At 37.0% G+C, this 24,228-nt stretch overlaps 1 protein-coding gene across 3 annotated transcripts in view; it reads right to left on the reverse strand.

Moving 5' to 3' along the window:
- ATP6V1H (ATPase H+ transporting V1 subunit H) overlaps positions 1–24,228 on the reverse strand; it is a 95,809-nt gene that overhangs the window by 31,676 nt on the left and 39,905 nt on the right. For all 3 annotated transcript variants that reach the window (XM_032296082.1, XM_032296081.1, XM_032296083.1), the window contains 3 exons: positions 21,302–21,494; positions 4,871–5,049; positions 2,529–2,654 (listed from right to left, as the gene is read on the reverse strand). In XM_032296082.1, the coding sequence (XP_032151973.1) occupies positions 2,529–2,654; positions 4,871–5,049; positions 21,302–21,494 (498 nt within the window). The remainder of the gene's footprint in view (positions 1–2,528; positions 2,655–4,870; positions 5,050–21,301; positions 21,495–24,228) is intronic.

A 24,228-nucleotide genomic window follows, 5' to 3' on the forward strand; every position in this document is an offset into this window, starting at 1 on the left:
CAAATCAAATCTAATAACATGTAAGACAAATTATAAAATATGACCAAACAGGATTGAGTCCAGGAATGCAAGGCCAGTGTAATATTTGAGAAATGTAACCCATCACGTCAACAGGCTAAAGAAAAAAAATCACATCAATAGATGCAGGAAAATTATTTGACAAATTCAACATACATTCATGATAAAAACTCTCAGCAAATTAGGAATACAGGGAAACATTCTCAACTTGATAAAGACGATGTGCAAAAAAAAAAAAAAAAAAAGAAATCTATAGTTAACATCATATTGAACAATGAGAAATTAGATGTTTTCCTCCCTAAGATCAGGAGCAAGGCAAGGATGTACTCTCTCATCACTCTATTCACTATCACATTGGAATTAATTATTAAGTGTAATAAGACAAAAAGAAATAAAAGAAATAATTACAGCAAAGTCACAGGATACAAGGTAAATATATGAGTCAACTGTTTTCTCATCTGCTATCCATGAACAATTGGAATTTCAAATTAAAAACAGCACTGAGCCAAGCATGGTGGCTTATGTCTACTAGCATTTTGGAAGGCAGAGACGGGAGGACTGCTTTGAGGCCAAGAGTTCGACACCAGCCTAGGCAACAGAGTGACATCCCATCTCCACAAAAATTAAAACAAACAAACAAAAAAAAATAGCTGGTGCACGGTGATGTGTGCCTCTAGAACTAGCTGTCAGGAGGCTGAGATGGGAGGATCTCTTGAGCCCAGGAGTTTGATGTTACAGTTAGCTATGATCACATCACTTCACTCCAGCCTGGGTAACAGAGCTAGATCCTACCTCTTTTAGTGGGAAAAAGCCAGGCAAGGTGGCTCATGCCTGTAATCTCAACACTTTGGGAGGCTGAGGAGGGTAGATCCTGAGGTCAGATGGCTAACACGGTGAACACCTGTCTCTATTAAAAATATTTCCAAATCACCTATCTGATCTGGGACCTGTATCCAGAATATATAAAGAACCCTTACAACTAAGTAATAAAAAGGCAACCCAATTAAAAAATGAGCCAAGTATCCGAACAGATATTTCTCGAAAGAAGATATACAGATGACCAATAAGCACATGAAAAAATGCTTGACATTATTAGTCATCAGGAAATACAAAGAGATACCACAATGAGGTTATCACTGCACACTCAGGTGGCTAGAATCAAAAGATCAGGTTGTAACAAATGTTGGCAAAGACGTAGAGAAATCAAAACCCTCATTCACCATTGGTGAGAATAGGAAATTGTGTAGCCACTTTGGAAAACAGTCTTGTAGTTCCTCAAATAGTTAATCACAGAGTTAACACATGACTCAGCAACTTCACACCAAGTATCTACCAGCAAGACAAATGAAAACATATATCCACACAACAACTTGTACCATAAGTATCACTGGTAATACTCATAATAACCAAAAGGTAGAAACAACCCAGAAGTCCATGAACTGATCGGTGAATAAATAAAATGTGGTCTTATCCACATAATGGAAAATCACTGAACCATAAAAAAGGAATGAAGTAGTGATAAATTCCACAACATGGATGAACCCTGAACGCATTACGGTACGTGAAAGAAGCCAGCCACAAAAAAAATATGTATTACATGATTCCATTTACATGAAATTTCTGTAACAGGCAAATCCAGGTATTGGTGGTTGCTTAGGGTTAGACAGATGGGTGGATAAAGAGGTGGTGGCCAAAGGATATAGGGTTCCATTTTGGAGCAATGAAAATGTTCTAAAACTGAATTTGTTGATGAGTACAATTATCTGAATACACTAAAATCCAATGCATTTTATAGTTTAAATAGATAAACTGTATGTTATAATTATATCTTACTAAAAAAGAAAGAAACCTACACATATTAGTCATCTTATTATGACAAAGGTAAACCTGGAGAGTACTGAGGGAAATGTTTTCAATAAATGGAGCTGGTTCAATTAGATATTTATGTTAAAAAAAAAAAAAAAAAAATCCTGTTCCCTACTTTATGCCTTACCCAAAAATCAATTCCAGATGGACTGGATATGTAAATGTAAAAAGTTAAACAATAAAGCTTCTAGGAGATATAAAGACATCTTCATGACCTTGGGTAGGCAAAAACTTCTTAACCAAGGCACAGAAAAGCACTAGCCATACAGGAAAAGACTGATGAACTGAGCTACATCAAAATTTAGAGCATCTTTTTATCAAGACACCATTAGAAAGTAAAATGGTGTGCAACAGAGTGGGGACAAAGTGGTTGTGATGAATTTATATATATGAGACAACAAACTCAAGGTCAGAACACATACAGAACTCCTGTAGAATGAAAGGAAACGGACTCGCACAGGCCCTTCTCCAAGAAAACATGGCCAGATGGTCAAAGGATAGGAAAAGGTATCCAACCACATCAGTCAGCAAGAAAACACAAATTAAAACCACAGAAGATCTTAAATTTAGAGTGACAAAAACAAGTGTTGTTGGGGATTTGAGATAACGCGTATTAAGGGTGTAAAGTGAAACAAAAAACTTACTTCAAGAGCTCATAATTCTTCTCATTTAATCTCACAGCATTCTCTCTCCAGAACTTCTCAGATTTGTGCACAGGACTCCATTCCAACCTTCCAGATTTAAGTTCCGAACTGTATTCATCAAATGAACTATAAAAATGTGTAAACAATTCAAGATTTATAAGGATCTGACAATTATTCCAAAATTGAGCAAAATAAAATGTCTTCACTGATTATTTAATTATAAAGGAATGACCATCCTTTGTACATTAACAAACTACCACTAAGCGAAGTTTAAACAGTTTAAATACTCTTTAATAAATCACGTGACATTTTATTCAGAATAGTAAGGTCCAACCCTCCTGTCAAATTTGAATGCTGGGTATGAGACATAAAACTCAGCACTTGCTTTCAAAATCCTTACTCCAATATATACATGAATGTGTATAAGTAAAAAAATTGAAAATCAGAATTTCTACCACGACACTTGAAATACTGTAAAATAATATATTATGTAAAAGCATAGTACTTTAACATAAAACAATAAACTCATACTATTATAGTACAAATATCATAAACTATAAAAATACATCACAAAAACAAAATCACATGTATTGGCACAATATTTTACAATGTGGTTACCAAGAGTGTAGACGTAATTAATTGAATTAATCCATTATAGACCAAAGACAAAAGCCTCTGTACCTAAAATAAACTGCAACTCACCTTAATTTAAAAACCATTCACTGGAGGGTAACTTGATTATTCCTAGCTTTAAAGTATGAAAAATTTTAATGTGGTTAGCCAGTAGACAAACACACTGTCAGAACATACTTGGACCTTCTCTCAAGTAAAATTTAAAAACGGATGTAACCATTCAAATTTTACTAGTAATTCAGTATAACCAGGATGTGCTAAGTAAGTTGATCAGAGGATCCCATTTGAATAAAGTAGTAAAATACTTTAATGTAGGGCTAGTTAGTATAACAGTATTTTTAATATTCATATCCTAATCCTATAATAGCAAAAACAAAGCCAAGTCTCTTTTAGCTGCACCCATCACCCTATTAGCTTTATGTAAGTGGTATTTTTCAAATTACCAAATTCAAGGTGAAAAATCAATAATTAGCTAAAATGGATTAAATCATGTAAAAGCTATCACTAATCTTAGTTTTTACAAAAACAGGCCTTAAATGATTATTACAGAGAGCCAGTCATAAGTTTTTAATAAACATAGTAATAGAATGTACAGCTGTAAAGCCTATTCCTGGCCTGCCTATGAGAATCAATGTATCCATATTTCAAATATTTGTAATTATAGAACCATAAAAATCATTTTTCTTCCTCTGTGAAATCCATTACAAACCACTGATACAGGTAACACCTCCCACCTCTGGGAAATCTTCGAGCCTTGGGATTATGGCTGCATTGAATCATCTGGTAAATACATTTCTGGAGCACATACTTTGCTGAAGGCGCCTGCAGGGCAGACGGAACCTCACAACAAATCCTGCAAAGTTAGCATTTTTATTACTATTTTACCAAAAGGAAAACAGACTTGAAAAAGTCAAGAAGCTTCTGTGAGGCCACACATGGAAAAAAAAGCCAAACAATTCCAAGAATCAGCCTGGCTCCAAACCCAAATCCGTCTAAGAGAAGCATCTATTTTCAGAGAGTAACTCTTTTAAAAACATGCCAATGGTGTAAAAACAAAGAATACAAGTGTTAATGGGAAAGATCATCAAGATATTATGTATAAAACAGAAAAAGAACAAGGTCCAAAAGAATATGCAGAGCCCCATGTGTGGGTTGTGGGGGGCAGGCAGAGAGGGGCTAGAAGGCTTTTTGGAAGCAAACACAAGACACCAGAACAGAGTGAGGTGGCAGGGAAGATGGTGGGAGTGGCATGCAGTCCCTTCCCTATGGGCTAATTCTTTACTGTATATACATATTTACATTATTTTTAATATAAAAACTGAGCCAACAGGCCTTCAAAAACCAGGAAAACAAATACTTTCTCCATATACAGACAAACCTCCTGCATTAATTAATAAATCACCTTTATTGCTTAAAAAGCATCTAAAAGGCGGCTCTCGAGGAATTCCAGGGTGGAGTCACATCCTAAGGGAGTAAAGCCGGTAAGATTTTAGACAGCAGAAAACAGTGGGAATCTCCCTGTAAGAAGAGATAACACACAGTTCTGACCAACTGTGGCCATGTGAGAATGATGTCTTGCAGGAGACATTACGTATTTTAGTGAACTCGATTTATATAGGTGGCAACAAATTCAGGTTTTCTTGAATTTTCTTGCTAGTCAAACAAAGTCCAATACATCCAGCATATGAGAATTAAAAAGAACAACACACCTAAGGTCCTGGACACTCTCTCCAAGTTTTTCCAAAAGAAATTTGATATCTTCGCTGATATCTTCATCATCGTACTTCTGCTGTTCCAAGTTCTCCAACTGCTTCAGAACTTTGCACTGAATCATAGCCAGAGCATATTCTTGGCGAGTTTCTCTTTCAGTTGATTTTTCTAAAAAGTTCTGGGTTAGACAAAGTGATAGTGAGAAACTATATAATCTGTCATGTGACGTTCGTAGACCTCTGCACATTCATTTATAGTTTCTCTCCTCCTACTATTCTCAAGTTTAGCTTTCACCTTTAAGTGGATGACTCTCTCAAATCCTTACTTTGCTCCTGAATGTCTGTCCCATATCAGAAGCCTACTTCTGATCACTTTTGTATTTCCTAGATTGCTAAATATCTTTAATTCTTGACCCAGACGGGCCCTACAACACTGAAAACATTTACAATGAAATCCACCACAATCCTTTCTCACGGACTTCCTCTGGCTGTGAACTCTCGGTTGTTGCTCCCTAGAGCATACTAAGAAAGAGTGTTTCTTCAAGTTTGCAGTCAAATTCTCCAGTCTGTCACGATTGTCCCCCCTCTTATTAACCTGTAAGTGCACAAGGGACAACAATTTTTAAAACTCCCTTGTTTGAACAATTATCAGAAAAGTTTTGCAACATTCAGGCAAATTCCCTAGTTCTCTTCAACGATTTTCTATTATAAGAGTACTTAACAAAACAGCAAAAGAATCCACAAATTTATACCATAAACTGTCATGGAATTAACTAATGTTTCTGAGTAAGGACCAAGCTAAGCTCTTGGAACAAGAAGCGACAAGACAGGCCTCTGTTTTCAAAATCTACTTTCACCAAGCTAGTTTAAAAAGCCTGTCAAATGGGGGAAAAAAAAAAAAAAAAGGCAGTAACAATTAACTCCAACTGTAACAAAATTTGAAATTTCTTTTTTCTTTTTTTTTTACAAGGAAGTTCTATCCCTAATAATGAAGCTGAACAAATACAAAAAGTGATTTAGCTTAGCATGTGGAAGTCAGTGAGCTCAATGCCCATCAATCTTCCCTGTAGTTTTCTAACAGATTTTAAGTACCTTGAGAGTAGTTTGTCTTATTTTTCTATTACAAATACTTGGCTCAGAGTTGATATTCAATAATAAAATATTTGTGAACCTAATATTCCTCCTCGGTGCTGACATCTCTAGATTTCACAAATTGCTTGCAATCCTCCTTATTATAATTAGATAATGAGTAAAGTAGCAGCAACAGTATAACTAAATTAATTTGCTTTTAGAATTACTTCAAAACTGGAACATGAACTTCCACACAGGTATGACAGATTTAAGAACCTACTGAACCAACCTCTCTCTGGCGGAAAACAACTATCCACCTTGGAAGGCCAAGGCGGGCAGATCACGAGGTCAAGAGATCAAGACCATCCTGGCTGACACGATGAAACCCCATCTCTACTACAAATACCAAAAAAATTAGCCAGGCGTGGTAGCACGTGCCTGTAGTCCCAGCCATAGCCATTCGGGAGGCTGAGGCAAGAGAATCGCTTGAACACAGGAGGTGGAGATTGTGGTGAGCTGAGATGGTGCTACTGCACTCCAGCCTGAGCAACAGGGCAAGACTCACACACACACACACACACACACACACACACAAAACAAACAAACAAACAAAAAACTGAACAGACCTAAAAGGCAACTACTTAAAAGAACAGTAAATAGAAGCAGACAGAGTCTGGTATCAAGTATACTCACCTATGGTAGGGAAGTCAGGAACAATACAAGTACATTCCTGTCACTCCAACTTTTATCCTGAAACTAAGGCACAGTGGTAGAGAACCCACCGAAAAGCTGAAAATAGTCTTTCTGGCCTGGGGAACCAGAAAAGCGAAGCTGGAAAACCGTGAATGCTGAAGTGGGTAAGACTCAGGAAGCCCCAGAAAACAAAGAGCAAGACAGGGGACCCAAAACCTATCTGAATACAGCTCCAGGATGAATCAGATACTAGAACTAACAGAAAAAGACTTCAAAGCAATTATTATAAAAATCCTCAATGAAATAAAGTGCTTTCAATACACGAAAAATTTCATACAAAAAATCCATAAATTATTTAAAAAGAAACAGAAATCCTAGAAGTAAAACTACAATTTCTGAAATAAAAAATCAGCTGACGGACTTAAGAACCAAGTGGAGATAAAACAGGAAAAGAGTAAGCGAATTTGAAAATAGGTTAAAATTATTCAAGGAGAAAATCGAGATAAAAGGTCTTTTAAGAAATGAATAGAGGCCCAGGTCCTGTTATGTATTATCTAATGGTCCAACATATGTGCAATTGGAATACCAAAAGGACAGGAGGAAAAGAATGGTGCTGAAATTTTATTTGAAGAAATAATGGCTTAAAGTTTTCCATTTAATGTCAGAGAAATTTTCAGACACAAGATGTTAATGAACACCAAGCGCAAGCAAAGGCATAGCACTGTCAAGCCGACAAAAAGTTTGAAGAATATTTTTGTTGCATACAGAATTTTGAATTTATAATTCACAGACAAAAAGACAAAACTAAAACATAAGAACCAAAGTGACCCTGGTAAATTCTTTGAGACTATTAAAGTCAGCAAAGCTTCCATCTACTTAAGGTAGAAAGTATTCATTTCAGAGACAGAGGACAGTTCAGAGTGAACTATTATCGTAAGTCAGAAAAACAAAACTACAATTTTGTGGTATTTTTCATCAGGTTACTTCTACCAAGACCAGCTCAGTCGTGGAGACCACCCCCCCATCCATGCGGTGCTGAAGGTATTAAGAAACAGACACAGAGATAGAGTGCAAAGTGGGACTCTCAGGGGGCTAACAGCCTTCCAAGCTGAGAGCCACAGAGGGCTGACAACCTTACCAACTGAGAGCCTCAAGTAGACTCTGACCCATGTATTTATTCTCTCTGAAAAGGTGATTATTATTAACTACCATGTGTTCTGTTTTCTCACAGAACAAAGATAAACTGGGCAGGGAGCTGGTGCCTGCCCACCACTGATCAAAGGCAAACTAGAAAGCATTCTCCAAGAGAAATCAATGGGTGCAGGGTCACACATCCCATGCTTAAAGAACTAGCTTAACTGGTGTATAATATACATATACTGTTTACCACTTCAGAACTCCCTGAACAGTTTTCCACTTAGGGGCCGGCTCAGTTTCCCTTGCCGTCGTTCTCAGTAAAGAATATAATTTATCACACACATTAGGAATGGTCCCAGCACTTCTGAATTTCTATTGTGTTACTGTTTTACCCCTTCAATTGTGAACAAAAAGTATTTATTTACTGGTTCAATTTTAAATATATTCCAGAGACTCCCTTTCCAGTAATGGTAAAATGGCTTCTATTGGATCAATCCTTCCATAGAAAGCAACTATAAAATCTAGATGATATATAAAAGATTATCTGAAAGAACAAATGGCAGCAGAAACTAAAATGTAGTCTAGATATGAGGAGAAAAAAAAAAAAGGAATGACACTAGGAAAATTTCTAGTTTTATATATGGCTCTCCTCCCAAGGACAGGTCCCACTCAGAAAAATTCAGGTAAAACTCAGAAAGAACGCACAACCTCATTAGCCTGAGGAGACAGAGGACAGTTCAGAGTGACCATAGCAGCTAGAAGTGAGAGAAGAAATCACAGAGAAACATAAAGGGGCCCCAAATTCTGCATATGAACTCTGCCCAAATCTCTAGCTGACAACTGACTTATACAATGTAAGGACAGAATGCCAGCAGCCCAGCTATGTCTAAAAGAACTGAAAAAAGATTTAAGCTGCTGCTCACCACAAGAAGACAGAGCTTGGAGTTAGAGCCTAGCCAAGCTAACTGCCTGCTAAACAACCTCAATGTCCTATGGAGAAACATAACAGAAACCAGTTCTAGGGTGTATTACTTACAACATTCAGAATACACTCCCAAATTAATAAGCATATGAAGAAACAGGAAAATGTAACCAACACTCAAGAGAAAAGTCAACCAAAGAAGACCAACCCTGAGATGAATTAGATGTTGGAGTTAGCAGAAAAAGATTTAAGGTACACATTATGACTATGCCCAAAAAAGACGGTACCAATAAAAAAGCAAAAAAAGAAAGTTCATCTGAACATGGTAAAAAGAAAAAAAAAAGAAAGTTCAGTAGAGACACGGACACTAAATTTCCAAATGGAAATCCTAGAAATAAAAATATAGATCGTTTAAAATTTACAAATGAGCTCAAAAGGGAACTGGAAATGACAAAGGAATCAGTGAACATGAAGACAGACCAATAGAAATTATTCAATTTCAGAGACAGATAGGAAAAATGCTCTTTATTCCTTCCCACAAAGTGAACAAAGGCTCCCTGACTTGCAGTGCAATACCAAAAGGTCTAATATAACTGGAGTCAGGACGCCAGAAGGCAAGGATAAGTAAAAAGGTACAAATATACACCTAGAAATATAATGGCCAAAATTTTCCATCTTTAGTAAAAGACATAACTCTACAAACATGTAAGTTCTGTAAATACTAGGAAAGGCAGATACAAATAAAACTAAATCCAGACACATCACAGTCAATCCTCAGAAAACCAAATATGTAATAAAATGTTCAAAGCAGCCAGAAAAAGACAACACATTATACACAGAGAAACAAAAATACAAAGGAAAGCTGACTTCTCATCAGAAACAATGGAGATGATTCTGCTGAGAGAGGGCATTAAAAAACGAGAGGAAGACAAAGGAGAGAGGTTAACAGAAAGTGGAATGATATCTTGAAAGTACTGAAAGAAAAAGAAGAACCACATCCAGCAAAAACATCCTTCCACAATAAAAGTAAAATATCATTTTTATAAAACAAAACAGATCAGTCACCAGCAGACATGCACTGGAAGATACAAAAAAGCAGGGATTGGCTGACTTTTTCTGTAAAAGGCCAAAGAGTAAATATTTTAGGCTTTTCAGTCTCTGTCACAGCTGCACAATTCTACTGCTATGGTGCAAAAGCAGTCATTAAAAAACAAACAAATGAGCAAAGCGGTGTTCTAATAAAGCTTTATAAGAACAGGTAGGCCACATTGGCCCACAGGCTTCCATAGTTTGCTGATCCCTGGCCTAAAGAAAATTCTGCAGCTAATGGAAAGTGATACCACAAGTGGAAAGCTGAGTGTCCAGAAAAGAAAGAAGAACTGCAGATATCATATTAATATGTAGCTGGATAAATATAAAACATGGTTTTTCCCTCTTTACTTCATAATAGACATGAGAGTGCTTAAAGCACAAGTTAAAACCCTGTATTGTATGGCTTATAACATGTAAATACAGTAATATGACAGCTGCTGCATAAAAGATTACAACAGCTTACATTTTACGTAAGATAGAGAGGATGTGTATGTGACTCCAAGATCACCTCTAAGAAATAAAGTAGTGCAAAAAGAAACAGTTAAGACCCCAAAGAAATGTTGCAATATTTTTTAAAATTTATTAATATATAACAGATGTACCTATTGGGGAGTACATATGATATTTTAATAGAATCACATGTAAGTTATAATTATGAAATCAAGGTAATTGGGGTATCCACCACTTTAAACATTTATATTTTCTTTATGTTGGGAACATTTGAATTATTCTAACTATTCTGAAATATACAATAGATTACTGTTTACTATCAACCTACCGAATTGCACATTAGGTCTTATTTCTTCCATATAACTGTATTTTTGTACCCATTAACCAATCTCACTTCATCCCGTCCTACCATGGTACCTTTCTCGGCTTCTGATAGCCGAAGATTATTCAGCCATAGAAAAGAATGAAATCCTGTCATCTGCAGCAACATGGACAGAACTGGAGGTCATTATGTTAAGTAAAATGAAGGTTTTCATAGAATGCACTTAATCCAAGAGAAAGCAAAAATGGAAGACAAAAGAACAAAAAAACAGATGAGCAAACAGAAAACAGAGTAAAATGGTAGGCCTAAATCTAGTTATACCAACAGTTCTTTAAATGCCAGTGAACCAAACACTCCAGTTAAGAGGCAGAAATTATTTTAATAGATAAAAATTCAAGACCCAAGAATGTGTGGCCTAAAAGAGACAAACTAAATATGACACAGGTAAGTTGAAACTAAGAAGGAAAAAGATACAGCACGCAACCATAAGCATAAGAAAGCTGGACTGTGATATTAACTTCAAATAAAGTAAACAAAGAACATTGCCAGTGATAAAGAAGGATATTTCACAATAATACAAAAAGCAGTTCATCAGGAAAATGTCACATTTATAAGTGTTTTAATTACAGAGCTTCAAAATTCATGAAGCAAAAACTGACAAAACTGAAGGGAGAAGCAGACAAATCCACAATAATAGCCAGAGATTTTGACAGCTCTCTCAGCAATTGATAGAACCACTAAGCAAAAAAAATCAGCACACAGAAGGTCTAAATAACACTACCAACCACCCGGACCTAAATGACACAGAACACTACTCCACCTGCAAAATATACATTCTTTTAAAGTGCACTTGGTACAACCACTATGATAGACTGTAAGAGAAGCCATAAAGTGAGTCTCAAATTTCAAAGGATTGAAATCTTACAGAATATGTTCTTAACCATAATGTAATTAAGCTAAAGACCAGTAACTTTCTATTTGGAAAATTCACAATGCACTCCTATGTAATCCATAGTCAAGGAAGAAATCATGATGTATGACACTAGTATTATTTACATGCTTGTTTCCTTTACTAAAATGTGAGATCCTAGTAAACACGACATACTAGATCCCCAGTTCCTTGTATGACTACTTCTACAAACTATTCTCTTTCAGAACACCTGTTATTTCTTTCTAAACCAATTATTTTCTGAGTCCTTCAACTATGGGAAGACATAAATCTGTTAACCTCTTCCTCTTATAAAACTCTTCCCCTCTTCCTCTCCTTTTGTGAGATTTTACTTACTTTTCTACTAAACTTTGTAAGGTCTTTTCCAGTTACTTTTCCTATTAGTCTCTCTTCTAACTTTAGAAATAAAGCTCTTTTGTTTATATGGTTTTTTGGTTAATTTCATATATTGTTGCCCAGAGAATTAAACTCCATATTTACAATATGGATTGGCCAGGTGCTGTGGCTCATATGCCTGTAATCCCAGCACTTTGAGAGGCCAAGGCAGGCAGATCACCTGAGGTCAGGGGTTCGAGGCCAGCCTGGCCAACATGGTAAAACCCCATCTCTACTAAAAATACAAAAATTAGCCAGGCACAGTGGCACATGCCTGTAATCCCAGCAACTCAGGAGGCTTGAGGCAGGAGGTAGGAACACAGAAGGTAGAGGGTGCAGTGAGCTGAGATCACACCACTACACTCCAGCCTTGGCGACAGAGTGAGACTCCATCTCAAGAAAAAAAAAAAAAAGATATTATCATAACTAATGGCTTCAACTATTACTTCAATACATTCAATAACTAATACAGAACAGCCCTATGGTATTCTAAAACCAACTTCCCTCTCAACTGTCCAAGATAACGGCATTTCAAAGGTTAGTCATTTTTTATTCTCCCTTTTTCTTCAACTGTGCCAAATCAATCATTAAGCCTTATCTATTTTTCCTTAAATATATGCTCTCATTTCACTGCTTCATCTTACTATAAAAAATGAAAAGGAATGAATGAGTTATAAAAAGTAGTTAAGAAATTGAATCTGCCAGAAACAATCTACTTAATCTGACAGCAATATATTCTTTGAAAAATGTTATTCTTTCTCTAAAAGTAAATGGTATCTTCACCTCAACAAAATCAGAAGTGACCAATCTGGTATAAACATCCCTTTTGCCTTTGGCAAATTAGTGGTGTAGAGGGGTGTTGACATATCCAAAAACAAGGCGGAATCAGGTGATAATTCATATCTTTCTGTCAGCAAAACTGAACTGCCGGCCTTGTCAAGCATATGTGAAAAGCAGTGTTTCAAAAACCATTGGTGGTGAAGACCAGTTTTGCTTGTTTTTTGACTTTCAATCAGTCATGAGCAAATACTTTTATAAAACACAGTAAGAATGAATTTTAAGACATGTAAAATGCAAGCTCAATTTTCATATTATAAAATTCAATAAACCATGATTCTGTCAAATTCCTACAAGTTTCTAAATGCTTTCACTTTCTGTACTTATCCATTGCAGGTTACTAACAAACAGTTCCCTGCACTGCACCGATAATGTGGACCACACTTTAAAAACTGCTGTATTAAATAACTCACCCCAAAATTTTAAAAGTCTGTCTTGCTAGACCTCATCCAAACCTGGTATCTACTAAGCAAGATAAAGGTTAGGCAAAGAGGTTGAGGCACAATTCCTTAAATAGGGAATAAGGGGCTAGACTCCAGAGTAAAACTTCTTCATGGCAATATCTCCATGCCACAGCAGTGATCAAAACAGCCCCATACACTCAGACTAGAGCTAGCCTCTTTGAACGAGTTATGACTATGAACTGCCTACATGGGAAAATGCATGTACATGCATGTGCACGTTTATGCCTGGTGGGTATACATGTGTATATGTGAAGTAAACATCATCATTAATCTATCTAATAAAAAGAACTCAATTTGGCCATAATTATTAAGGCTTTCTGATGAAAAGCATATCGTTATATAAAGTGAATTGTATTTTTTTTTTATGACAGATAACATAGGCTTTTGATTAAGCAGAGCCCAAAAAAGAAATCAAATGCACAACAAACAGATGTAAAACTCTTGGCAACAAAGATGATCTTCAATGTCTTTATCAGTCACAAACCCAAAATATCCTACTTTATTTAAGGATCTAAAGATTGACAAATCAATTTAACCAACAGCAGTAATATTTGCAGAGACTTGGAGTTCAGCACATACTTACAAATAAGTGAGATTGATATTCTCAAAATTAAAATTCATCCAGCCAAATGGAAAATAATAATTAGAAGCTGCTAGATTTGTTCATCTCACAGTAGCTCAGCAGCTCAGCAAGCTTCCTAAAGCCTCTCTCAAAAAAAACTCCGAGTTTTAGGATGTGACTAGACTATCTTCAAATAACCTCATCAGTAAAAACATTTTTAAAGGCTACAGGAATTCGAATTACTTTAAAAACCATCATTGTTAAAATCAGTCTGATGGTATAAATGAAATGGCTTTACTATGTCTTTAACAATGGCTCAATTTTAGTTCCACTGTGCATATCAAAACTGTGGATGTCTAAAGATGTTCTTCTGACTTTCTGCTCTCAGCATATTCATGGAATGATTGCATTACCCCAAATTTAGCATATGAGAATCTTAAAAAAAAAAAAAAAAAACTAGTATTTCTGTCACTGGACTGAGTCTATTTTAAATATTCTGAAAACCAAAATTAGACAATAGAAGTCCATAAATTATTAAATTCTATCCATTGTAGGTTAAAAAAATTGAAATTATATAGTTTATATAAGGTTTTTAAGTCTTGCTAAATATTAAAGTAACATATTCACCCTGCCTCTTTTAAATCAAACAAAACAGCACTAGATCTTTACCTGGGCTTAATATTAACTTAGCAAGAATCCAACTTACAGAGATAAAAACTTCTATTATTCCATGATTTTATGAAGAAAGAAGGCAGGAAAATAAACACATATTGTATATTTACTATTGCAGACGCTTTAACTGTTATTTCATGGATTCCTTACCTAATGTTTAAATCAGTTCAGTACCATCTACCACCTTTCACCATAAAGAAACTAGCTCTGGGAGTCCAAGCCACTCTCCCAACACTAAACAATCAGGTGCTGGAATTCACATCTAGGTCTATCCACTCCAGAAAGATTCTTCTCTATCCTTCTACTGCACCATTACAAAAGAACTACAGGACTCTACTTCTCAAATCTCCATCAAAGTACATAATTAATTCAGAAAACTCCCAAATGAGGTCAAAAGAAAAAACCTAAGAATCTCAGTCTGGCTCTACACTTATGGTGACTTTTTTGAGCTCTGTATATCGTAAACACAGTGACTTCATCAAGTTACTCTATCAAAACAAAGGCTCAAACAAAATACAAAGGTCCAGAGAAAACGTATTCCACATTATGCATCTTTCCACACTCTCAGTAACCAACGAATTGCCTTGCACATATTTGGTCTTCAATAAATATCTGATGCATTGATTGATAGATGAATAAATAAACTACAAGAGGAAGAACAGGAGAGAAAAAGAGAAGAACTTAAAGGCAGGATTCAATTAATATCAACTAACATCTCTCTTCTGTGACATTACAGTATTAGATACCTGCTTCCAATAACCCTTTTATTTTACCTAATGATTCAAAATGAAAAATAATGGAAGGGAGAAGGAACTAAGTGGGGACAAAAAATTAAGCAGGGTATGTGGGAAGCTTAGATAGAATATAATACAATGATTAAAGCAGTTTTGGGGGGGCTTTAGATTAAATCTCAGCCCATTATTAAAAATTATTAGTACCTGGGCCAGGTGTGGTGGCTCACGCCATAATCCTAGCACTTTGGGAGGCTGAGGTGGGCGGATCACTTGAGGTCAGGAGTTCAAGACCAGCCTGGCCAACAGGACAAAACCCCATCTCTACCAAAAATACAAATATTAGCCAGGTATGGTGGCACGTGCCTGTAGTCCCAGCTACTCTGGAGGGCTGGGGCAGGAGAATTGCTTGAACCCGGAGGAGGAGGTTTCAGTGATGCACTCTAGCCTGGTTGACAGAGCAAGACTCTGTCTCAAAAAGAAAAAAAATTATTAGTACCTGATTTTTTCATAGAAACTTGCAGCACTTAAAATATTATCTAAATAATACCTTTAAAAGCCATGTAGTTTCTTGAAACTGAGAGGAAAAGATACAAGGTAAAGATATATTCTTTGAAACAACAGGACAGCTAAAATAAGACCCTGACTTCTATTATAGCTCTTTCCCATGCCTCTATTTTACCTTAAATAGACAAGTTATTAACAAATTATCAAAAGCCTATAACAAGAAATAATTATGATAAATTTTTACAGTCTTTAACATTTAAAAAAATAGGTATTTTAATTTCAAAAAATATATAACATACAGAAAAGAACAGGTAGAGATAAATGGAAAAATAGTACTCTTCACTTCCCCATTAACTACTTAGGAAACTGTTGACCTTTCTATTCCCCGTAAGTGAAAGTCACCCAAAAGATAATAAAAACAATAATAATTCATCTTTCTAGGATAATCTAATTGCAAAGACATCAAGTCAAAAGTAACCATCTTTCCTAACAGTTTAGCAATTACAAAATATATCTCCTTTTCTGAAAAAAAGCTTTCCGTACCAAGTTCATTAACAGCTCCCAATTTAGACAAAAGTCCATGCACTAACAGAAAACAGGGACCCCTCTCTCTCTAGTCTTGCATTCTGTGATATGTTCATCAAATTAAGTAAACATGTTTTATTTCTCTCTTAATTTTTAAAATATGAATATTCAGTAACTGGGCCAATCTTTACTTCCAGATAACTTCATTGGATCACAATTCCCTCGTAAACAGCTCACTTTCGTTCCAAAAGGCTTTTCACTATTCTTTCTGTGTAGGTAACATCCAAAGACAAACCCCACAGAGACAAGTATATGAACCCAGTGCTCACACAATCTGAAGTAAGTTCACTACGACTGCTGTAGCCCTGGTGCCAACAGCAACACCACGACCAGCCCCTTATACAGTTACAAATATTTACTGAGGGTATATTAGGTGCCAAAGGTTCATTTAGCACACATTTTTCAAAGGCTGTTATCATGTGAGCATTAACAAAGTGATAGATTTAGGAGAGATTCTATTACTCTCACAGGACACATGAAAAAAGCTAAGACACAGAGGACTAAGCAGCTTGACCAAAAGCCTGGAGGCCAGCGGAAGAGTCCGGCGAACCTGACCACCACTGCACATGCTGGCACACTCACTGCCGGTCTGAGTGCACACATACTTTGTAGTGAGGAAGGCCAAGCATGATTCACCCAAATCACGTGGAGAGGAGACTTCAAAGACTCCTTCGGCTATTCAGTGCCTACCGCAATTCACCCAGAGTTGAAGCCTAGTTGTAGTAAGGGAACAGAGATTATAAACTGCAGGTTTTAAAACATCAAGGGGGCTCTGTATGTGGGAGAGATATTGTAAGTAATTTATAATTTTACTTAATATTTTTCTATCATATCTTTTTAATCATATTTTTATAACAGTAAAAGATCAAACTACCTCCATTTTTCCAAAAGGTAGATGCTTAATTTACACTAGAAGATTTTGGCAAAATAAAGGCTCCTGTGACAATAATGGAATTTTAAAAAAGGAAAGACAAGGTAGAAAACTCAAAACTAAGGCAAATGGAACAGAAGGAGCATTAAGCCCTCAGAGCATGAAGTTATTGAGTTGGAAAGATGCAACATCTATTTTGCCACAGTGAATAAATTTAAAAGAGGAATCAGTTCTTATTCCACATTCTCTCAGAGCAGGAAAGTACAAAATAAAGTGCTAAAAGTAGGTCTGCCAAAAGATCTTATCTGACGGTGTCATGCTTTGGTGAGTGATGTCCAAGAGTGGGAAGACAAGTTAGTGTCAGGTGATAACCATGATGACCGAAACATTCACGTTGGCCCCACTAGTTCTACGCCCAGAATGGGAGAGCCAAAAGATCCATTCACAGAGCAAGTCTGTGCCTTCAGAAGGTCAACAGCCACAAGTACCAGGATTGCATGGTCAAGAGCCAGATTTATGTGCTCCATTTACTCTCTCAGAATTCACCCTGGGTGGTAGAGAGGAATAATAAACCCTACAAGAACAAATTACTGATGATTCCAGAAGATTCTTTCTTCACGTGTTAACATTCAACCTCTCCGCACCGTTGCACTTCTAAGATAACTAAGCCGGTTCAAAAGGCCCCTTGAGCCTTCTCTTCTCTTCACACCCACCTCCTCACACCCCTCCTCTGGCTGTCCACCTCCCTTCTACTGCCTTTCCTCCCTTCACCACTCATCACCGCACTGCACTGGCATTGCTTATTCACATTGTCTGTCTTTACCAAACCATAAGACCTCCAATGTCCAGCTCTATCTTGGTCATCTGTGTCCCCTAATAATTAGCATAGCCACTGACACATACATGGAACCCACAACTGTTTTGTGATTTAGGAGAGATTGGCAAAAGACTCCACTTCGGGAATTTTTTACTTTTACTAAATAAGAATATGGATAATGAAGTACTTAAGTAAAAGAAAAAAATACACTCAGTTTACCTACTAAAACACTTCAAAGTAAAGCCTCATTAATACAACCTACTCTGATTTAAGAACTGATTATTATTTTAGCTGGACTGAAATTCACCGTGACAACTCATATGGACAAATGCAAAGAGCAGAGCCACCAGGGTGAGGGAGGGAAGCAAGGAGGCTCAGCATTTGCCTGTTTCTCAAGAGTGAACTTCAAGGACCACAGAATGATTTTTATATGAAAAACTGTGTTACTTTCATAAACATAATCAAAAGAAAATCTAATGCCCAGTCCAATACCTGGCCAACAGCTGGTCAGCGTTTATCACACCCAGCAGGACACACTCAGATCTCACTCTCCAGCCTCTCCCAGAATCCACACTGAACACCACTCCTCCACGCTATCCCTCGCTCACTCAGCCTTTGCCAGGCAGCCAGGAAATACACGAGGCTTAATACATCCAGCTGGTATTTTAAGCAAAGAAATCTTCCCCTGATGTTAGATGTGGTTTTCCTTTTCATGTTATCCCTCATTTAATGCCAGTCTTAAGGTTTCTGAGAAAATGCATCAAGGCAAGAAAAAAAGGAGATGGCAGAGTGGTTAAGAGGACAGCTAGGGAGCTGGACAGATCTCACTGAAATGCCAATTCCTTCACTTACAGGGGAATTATCTCCTAGTCTTGGTGCCTTATCAATAAAATAAAAATAGTAATAGAATTTACAGGTTCATCATGAAGCTTAAATAAGGCAATGCATAAAAATCACTTAATAAATTTTAACGATTATTACTCTCTGCACCAAAGACAGGTTAGCATGATTGTTAAAAGCATGCATCATACTGCCGGAGTTTAAATCCCTGCTCTGCCACTTCTTAGCTATTTTGGCAAATTATTTAACCTCTCACGTCCTACTGACCACTAAATGGAGTTCCTGGGACAATTATATGTGTAATACATTTAAAATTAGAACAGTGGCTGACACAGAATAAGCTCTCAATAAACATTAGTTATTAACTACAGACATCTAAAAAAAGAGTTCCTACACATCAAATTTTAAAATTGGGAAGGTGACAAATGCTATGAATAAGCAATTTATAGAAAGAATGTAAATGGCCAATAATATTAAAAGATACTCAGCTTCATTCATTATTAACAGAATGCAAATTTAAAACAATGATTTAATTTTTCACCCAAGATTTTGTAAAAAATAAAAGGGTAATATTAAATGCTAGTGAGAAGAAAAATACACACTCCCAATATATAGTTGATGGAAAGGTAAATTTGCACATTTTTGAAAAGTATATGACAAAAGTGTAGGCCAAGTCCTGTGGCTGACACCTGTAATCCCAGAATTTTGGGGAGGCTAAGGCGGGAGGATCACTTGAGCTCAGGAGTTCAATATCAGCTTGGGCAACAAAGTGAGATCCCGCCTCTACAAAATATTTTATTTTTTAAATTAGCCAGGCTTGGTGGCATGCACCTATAGTGCCAGCTTCTTGGGAGGCTAAGGCAGGAGGATCACTCAAGCTCAGGAGTCTGAGGTTGCAGTGAGCTATGATCACCTCACTCTACCCTAGCCTGGGTGACAGAGTAAAATCCTGTCTCAAAAAAAAAAAAAAAAAGTTTACAGGCTCATGCCTGTAAACCCAGCATTTTGGGAAGCCAGGGCAGGTGGATCACCTGAGGTCAGGAGTTTGAGACCAGCCTAGGAAACATGGTAAAACTCTGTATCTACTAAAAATACAAAAATTAGTTGGACATGGTGGTGCATGCCTGTGATCCCAGCTACTCAGGAGGCTGAGGCACGAGAATCGCTTGAATCTGGGAGATGGAGGTTGCAGCGAGTTGAGATTGTACTCCAGCCTGGGCAACAGAGCAAGACTCTGCCTAAAAAAAAAAAAAGGGTAAAAACACATTCTTTTGACTCAGCAGTTCCATCTCTAGAACTCAATCCAAAAGAAATATTCATCAAAGTGGGCAAACACACGTAAAAGAAACCAGAAACACCACCATATGGCCATCAATAGAGCACTGGTTAAATAAATAGCTTTATACCAACACAGTGGAAAATAGCCTCTAAAAATACTGAATATCCACATATACAGAAACGAAAACATATTCCTACATATTAAGAATAAAGTTGTACAACAGTATTATACATCATTTTTATTTTTAAATACAAAACAAAATTACACATCTATTGATTCATCTCTGTGCTTGGAAACATCTGAAAGATACTAGTAACTACATTTGGCAAATGTGATAACTACAATATTTACATTTTGCAATACACCTGTATCAGTTTTTATTTTTTACTTGCTTTTTTAAAGAAGTATAAGAACAAAAATGGTTAAAAGCACAGATTGTACAGTCAACATCCTGGATTTGCATGTCTGCTATCTATCAGCAATGTGACCTCCATGCCTCAGTAGTCCCAATGTATAGTAATGACACCTGTGTAGTAACGGCAACAACAATAACTGTTATGTTATAGTGCTCTGGTGAGCATTACGTGAGTTAAATGCTTAGAACAATATATGGCAGAGGGTAAGCACTGTATGAGACATATCCACTATTATTAACCTTGAACAGCATTCTTAGACACATTACTTCAACCCAGCCATCCACAGAAGCCCATTTGGCAACCTAGGATTTCAGTTCTAGCAAGGGTTTCTCTTGTCCTCAACTTCCTCATCTGTTCAAAGGAGGAAGCTGACTTAGATATAACAAATCTAATATTCTAATAGGATAACTTTACTGTTTAAATAATTATAGATCTTTATAGTTGCCTCAAAAATGTACTGCAGTCAATAGATCCAGAATCTGAAGCACAACTCCATACTAAAAATACATGCTCCATAACAGGGAAACTCCTTCCAAAACAGTCTCTTGGAACGTACCGCAGCAGCAAAGGACTTCCTGCATGTGAACATAATCCAACTGCATTTCCCACAAGCATGCTGTAACTCACACTTTTCATTCAGTTAGATGGTTTCCTCTCACCGATCCCACTGCCCACACCACAAATACAAATTAGTGATACTTTATGTTCATCAACACGCTATGGTTTCATGACCACACGAAGAACAAGTAATAACTTTTTCCCGCTTGCTAAAAACTTAAAATGTACTGCATAGTGAAAAATGCCTCACACACACACACAAACCAACATAAAACACTTACACGAAACGCTGCAAGAATGATTCTTGTTACTTTCTCTTTGACAGATTCTTGAAGGATATCAGACAGAACTGGAATGATATTATAGCGCCGCAGATGTTCACACATTTGAGGACTGAATGCCAGGAGCCATATTGAAAAAATCATTTGATACTGGAGCTGAAAGCCACACTTGTTACTCAACACTCCCATTATGCTGGAAAAAAAAACACACACACACACACACATTTAGAAAACATTTAATATGACAGCAGAAGAAAGAAGAAATAAGCAATTATTCTCTTTTTGCACTAATGGAACAAGTCTCTCTGAATTATGTTCTGTTCTTTTCTGCCAGCAGTAACAAGCAGCTAGACTGCTACTCACAGAGAACCACTTCCAGTTCAGCTCCACTTAACCCTCTCTCCAAAAGTCACAGGACCTCAGGAAGCAGGAGCTCTTGCAGTGTGGCAACAAGAAAGGGAACAAAGACTTGCAACACAGCAATGGGAATCGTAAGAAGAATCAGACAAACAACAGAGCCAAATGTTAATGGAGATTTGGAGTCTAGGAAACCAATAAGACCACTGACAGCTTTAAAATATAAAGGAAGGCCGGGCGTGGTGGCTCAAGCCTGTAATCCCAGCACTTTGGGAGGCCGAGGCAGGTGGATCACGAGGTCAAGAGATCGAGACCATCCTGGTCAACATGGTGAAACCCCGTCTCTACTAAAAGTACAAAAAATTAGCTGGGCATGGTGGTGCGTGCCTGTAATCCCAGCTACTCAGGAGGCTGAGGCAGGAGAATTGCCTGAACCCGGGAGGCGGAGGTTGCGGTGAGTCGAGATCGCGCCATTGCACTTCAGCCTGGGTAACATGAGTGAAACTCCGTCTCAAAAAAAATAAAAAATAAAATAAATAAATAAATAAAATGTAAAGGAAACAGAGAAAAGACGGGAGGAGTTTGGTGAAAACCTGTGATGGGTTCAAATTTGACACAGTCAGTTACTGAATTTGTAGGTCAGGAAAAACCTCGGGAAGCTTCTAGTTTTATCTTTTACTTTATCAGTAAGGAAGCTAGGAAAATGACATGGAAATGAAGTAGGTTACGCCAAGAGACATAATACAACAGAAGAGCTAAGGAAATTGCTGTGGGTAATGCCTACATTCAAAAAATGCAGTTCAGAAATCATCTAATAAGACCATTAAAAAATGACCTTCATATTGGAGCAGAGCCTACCATTTAAAAAGAAAAATAAAAAGACCAGAGGGGTTAAGAGCTCGAAGGCCACAGAATGTACAACACAAAGAGTGGGCCCTAATGTAAGCTATGGAACTTATTAATAAAAACCTATTAGCATTGGTTCATCAATTGGAACAAATAAACCACACTAATGCAAGATGTTAATGATAAGGGAAGTTTGTGGGGAAGAGGGGGAAGATGTAATGGGAACTCTCTGCACTTTGCTTTTTTGTAAAACTAAAGCCACTCTAATAATATAAATGTTTAAAATTCTAAGCCTGATTTTTACAATCTAAACCTACTGTAACTTACTGAAAGGCTTTTATCTGTGTCATTTCTCCATTTATTTGATTTGTATATAGCTCCATTCACTAACTGTTTTTCATTTTCTCACACACGCCTTCTGTCTTGCCTCTTCTATTTTTGGTTGTTAGGCAAAACTTGCTTTTTAATTAATATTTGTATCAGTATCTAAGCTGCCATAAAATCATGTCATTTTATCCTGTAAACACCCTAGTCCCCGGTTTCCCTTGCTCTCTGTTCCAGTTATGAAGCCAAGCCTTCTCCACTTGGCTTTGTGATGCTATGGCTGAGACCTGAAAACTATATTTCTGTTCTACCAGCTGGCTCACTGTTAGGCTACGCCAAGAACAGGAGCTAGAGGCTGACTTCAAGGAAGGAAGAAGAAGGGACTTCCTCCTGTCAACTTCCTGTTCCTGAGAGCATTACCCCAGGAACACTCCTAACCCAGCAACACCAGTTCTTTTCCATGGCAGCAGCCAAATTCAGTTTGCAGTATTTCCAGTTCTAGCAGAACAAGCCTCATCACATTTCCTCAGAGACACCAGCACTAGCCAACTGGCTTCCCCTCCCCAGAGTCCTGGTTTCCAGATCCATGAGGCTCTTCCTAGGAGTTCAGAGACACCAACATCAGCTGGGCAAATCTCCTCCTCAAATGTCTAAATTTCAACTGTACTCACCCTTCCTCCAAGCATGCAAATTTTAATGATTCCAATCTCTTACTGTTGCCCACCCTCTTTACCTCCCCTACCCCGCCTTATGGGTGGTATCTGCACTTGCTACCTTTCTGACACTCCAGAATCATTTTTTGTTGTAGTTGTTTCATTTTAAACAAAATCAGTGGCTGGGTATGGTGGCTCAAGCCACGAATCCTAGCACTTTGGGAGGCCAGGGTGGGCTCATCTCTTGGCCGGGAGTTGAAGACTAGCCTGGGCAACATGGTAAAACCCATCTCCATCAAAAAAAACATAATACAAAAACATGTCCAAAACAATACAAAAATAAATCAGTTAGCAAATGTATATCTGGTTAATAATTCTTCATATCAAATTGTCTGTTAAAAGAATGTTAATCGTAATTTAATGGGAATAGCACTGAATCTATAAATTACTTTGGGCAGTAGAGGCAATTACCCCCAGCAAAGGCCCACTTATAGCTCCAATATTTAAGAAGTCAATGTTAACCTTCAGACTTTCTTGTGAAGCTACACTATATAGCACAATGCAATGTAAACTCCTTTTATCTTATATAGGTATACAAATACGCAGAAATAGTGTTGTATTATGTAGATAATAGGCTTTTTAACAAGAAAAAAAGTCAGCAAATTATATAGATTAAAATGTACTGGGGTTTTTTTTTTTAAGACCTCTGTTATCTTCCTCTCTTCAAATGGGCTAAACTTGAAATTT

This window comes from Sapajus apella, unplaced genomic scaffold, assembly GCF_009761245.1.
Source record: "Sapajus apella isolate SASKATOON/1434 unplaced genomic scaffold, GSC_monkey_1.0 scaffold35, whole genome shotgun sequence".
Lineage (NCBI taxonomy): Eukaryota > Metazoa > Chordata > Mammalia > Primates > Cebidae > Sapajus > Sapajus apella.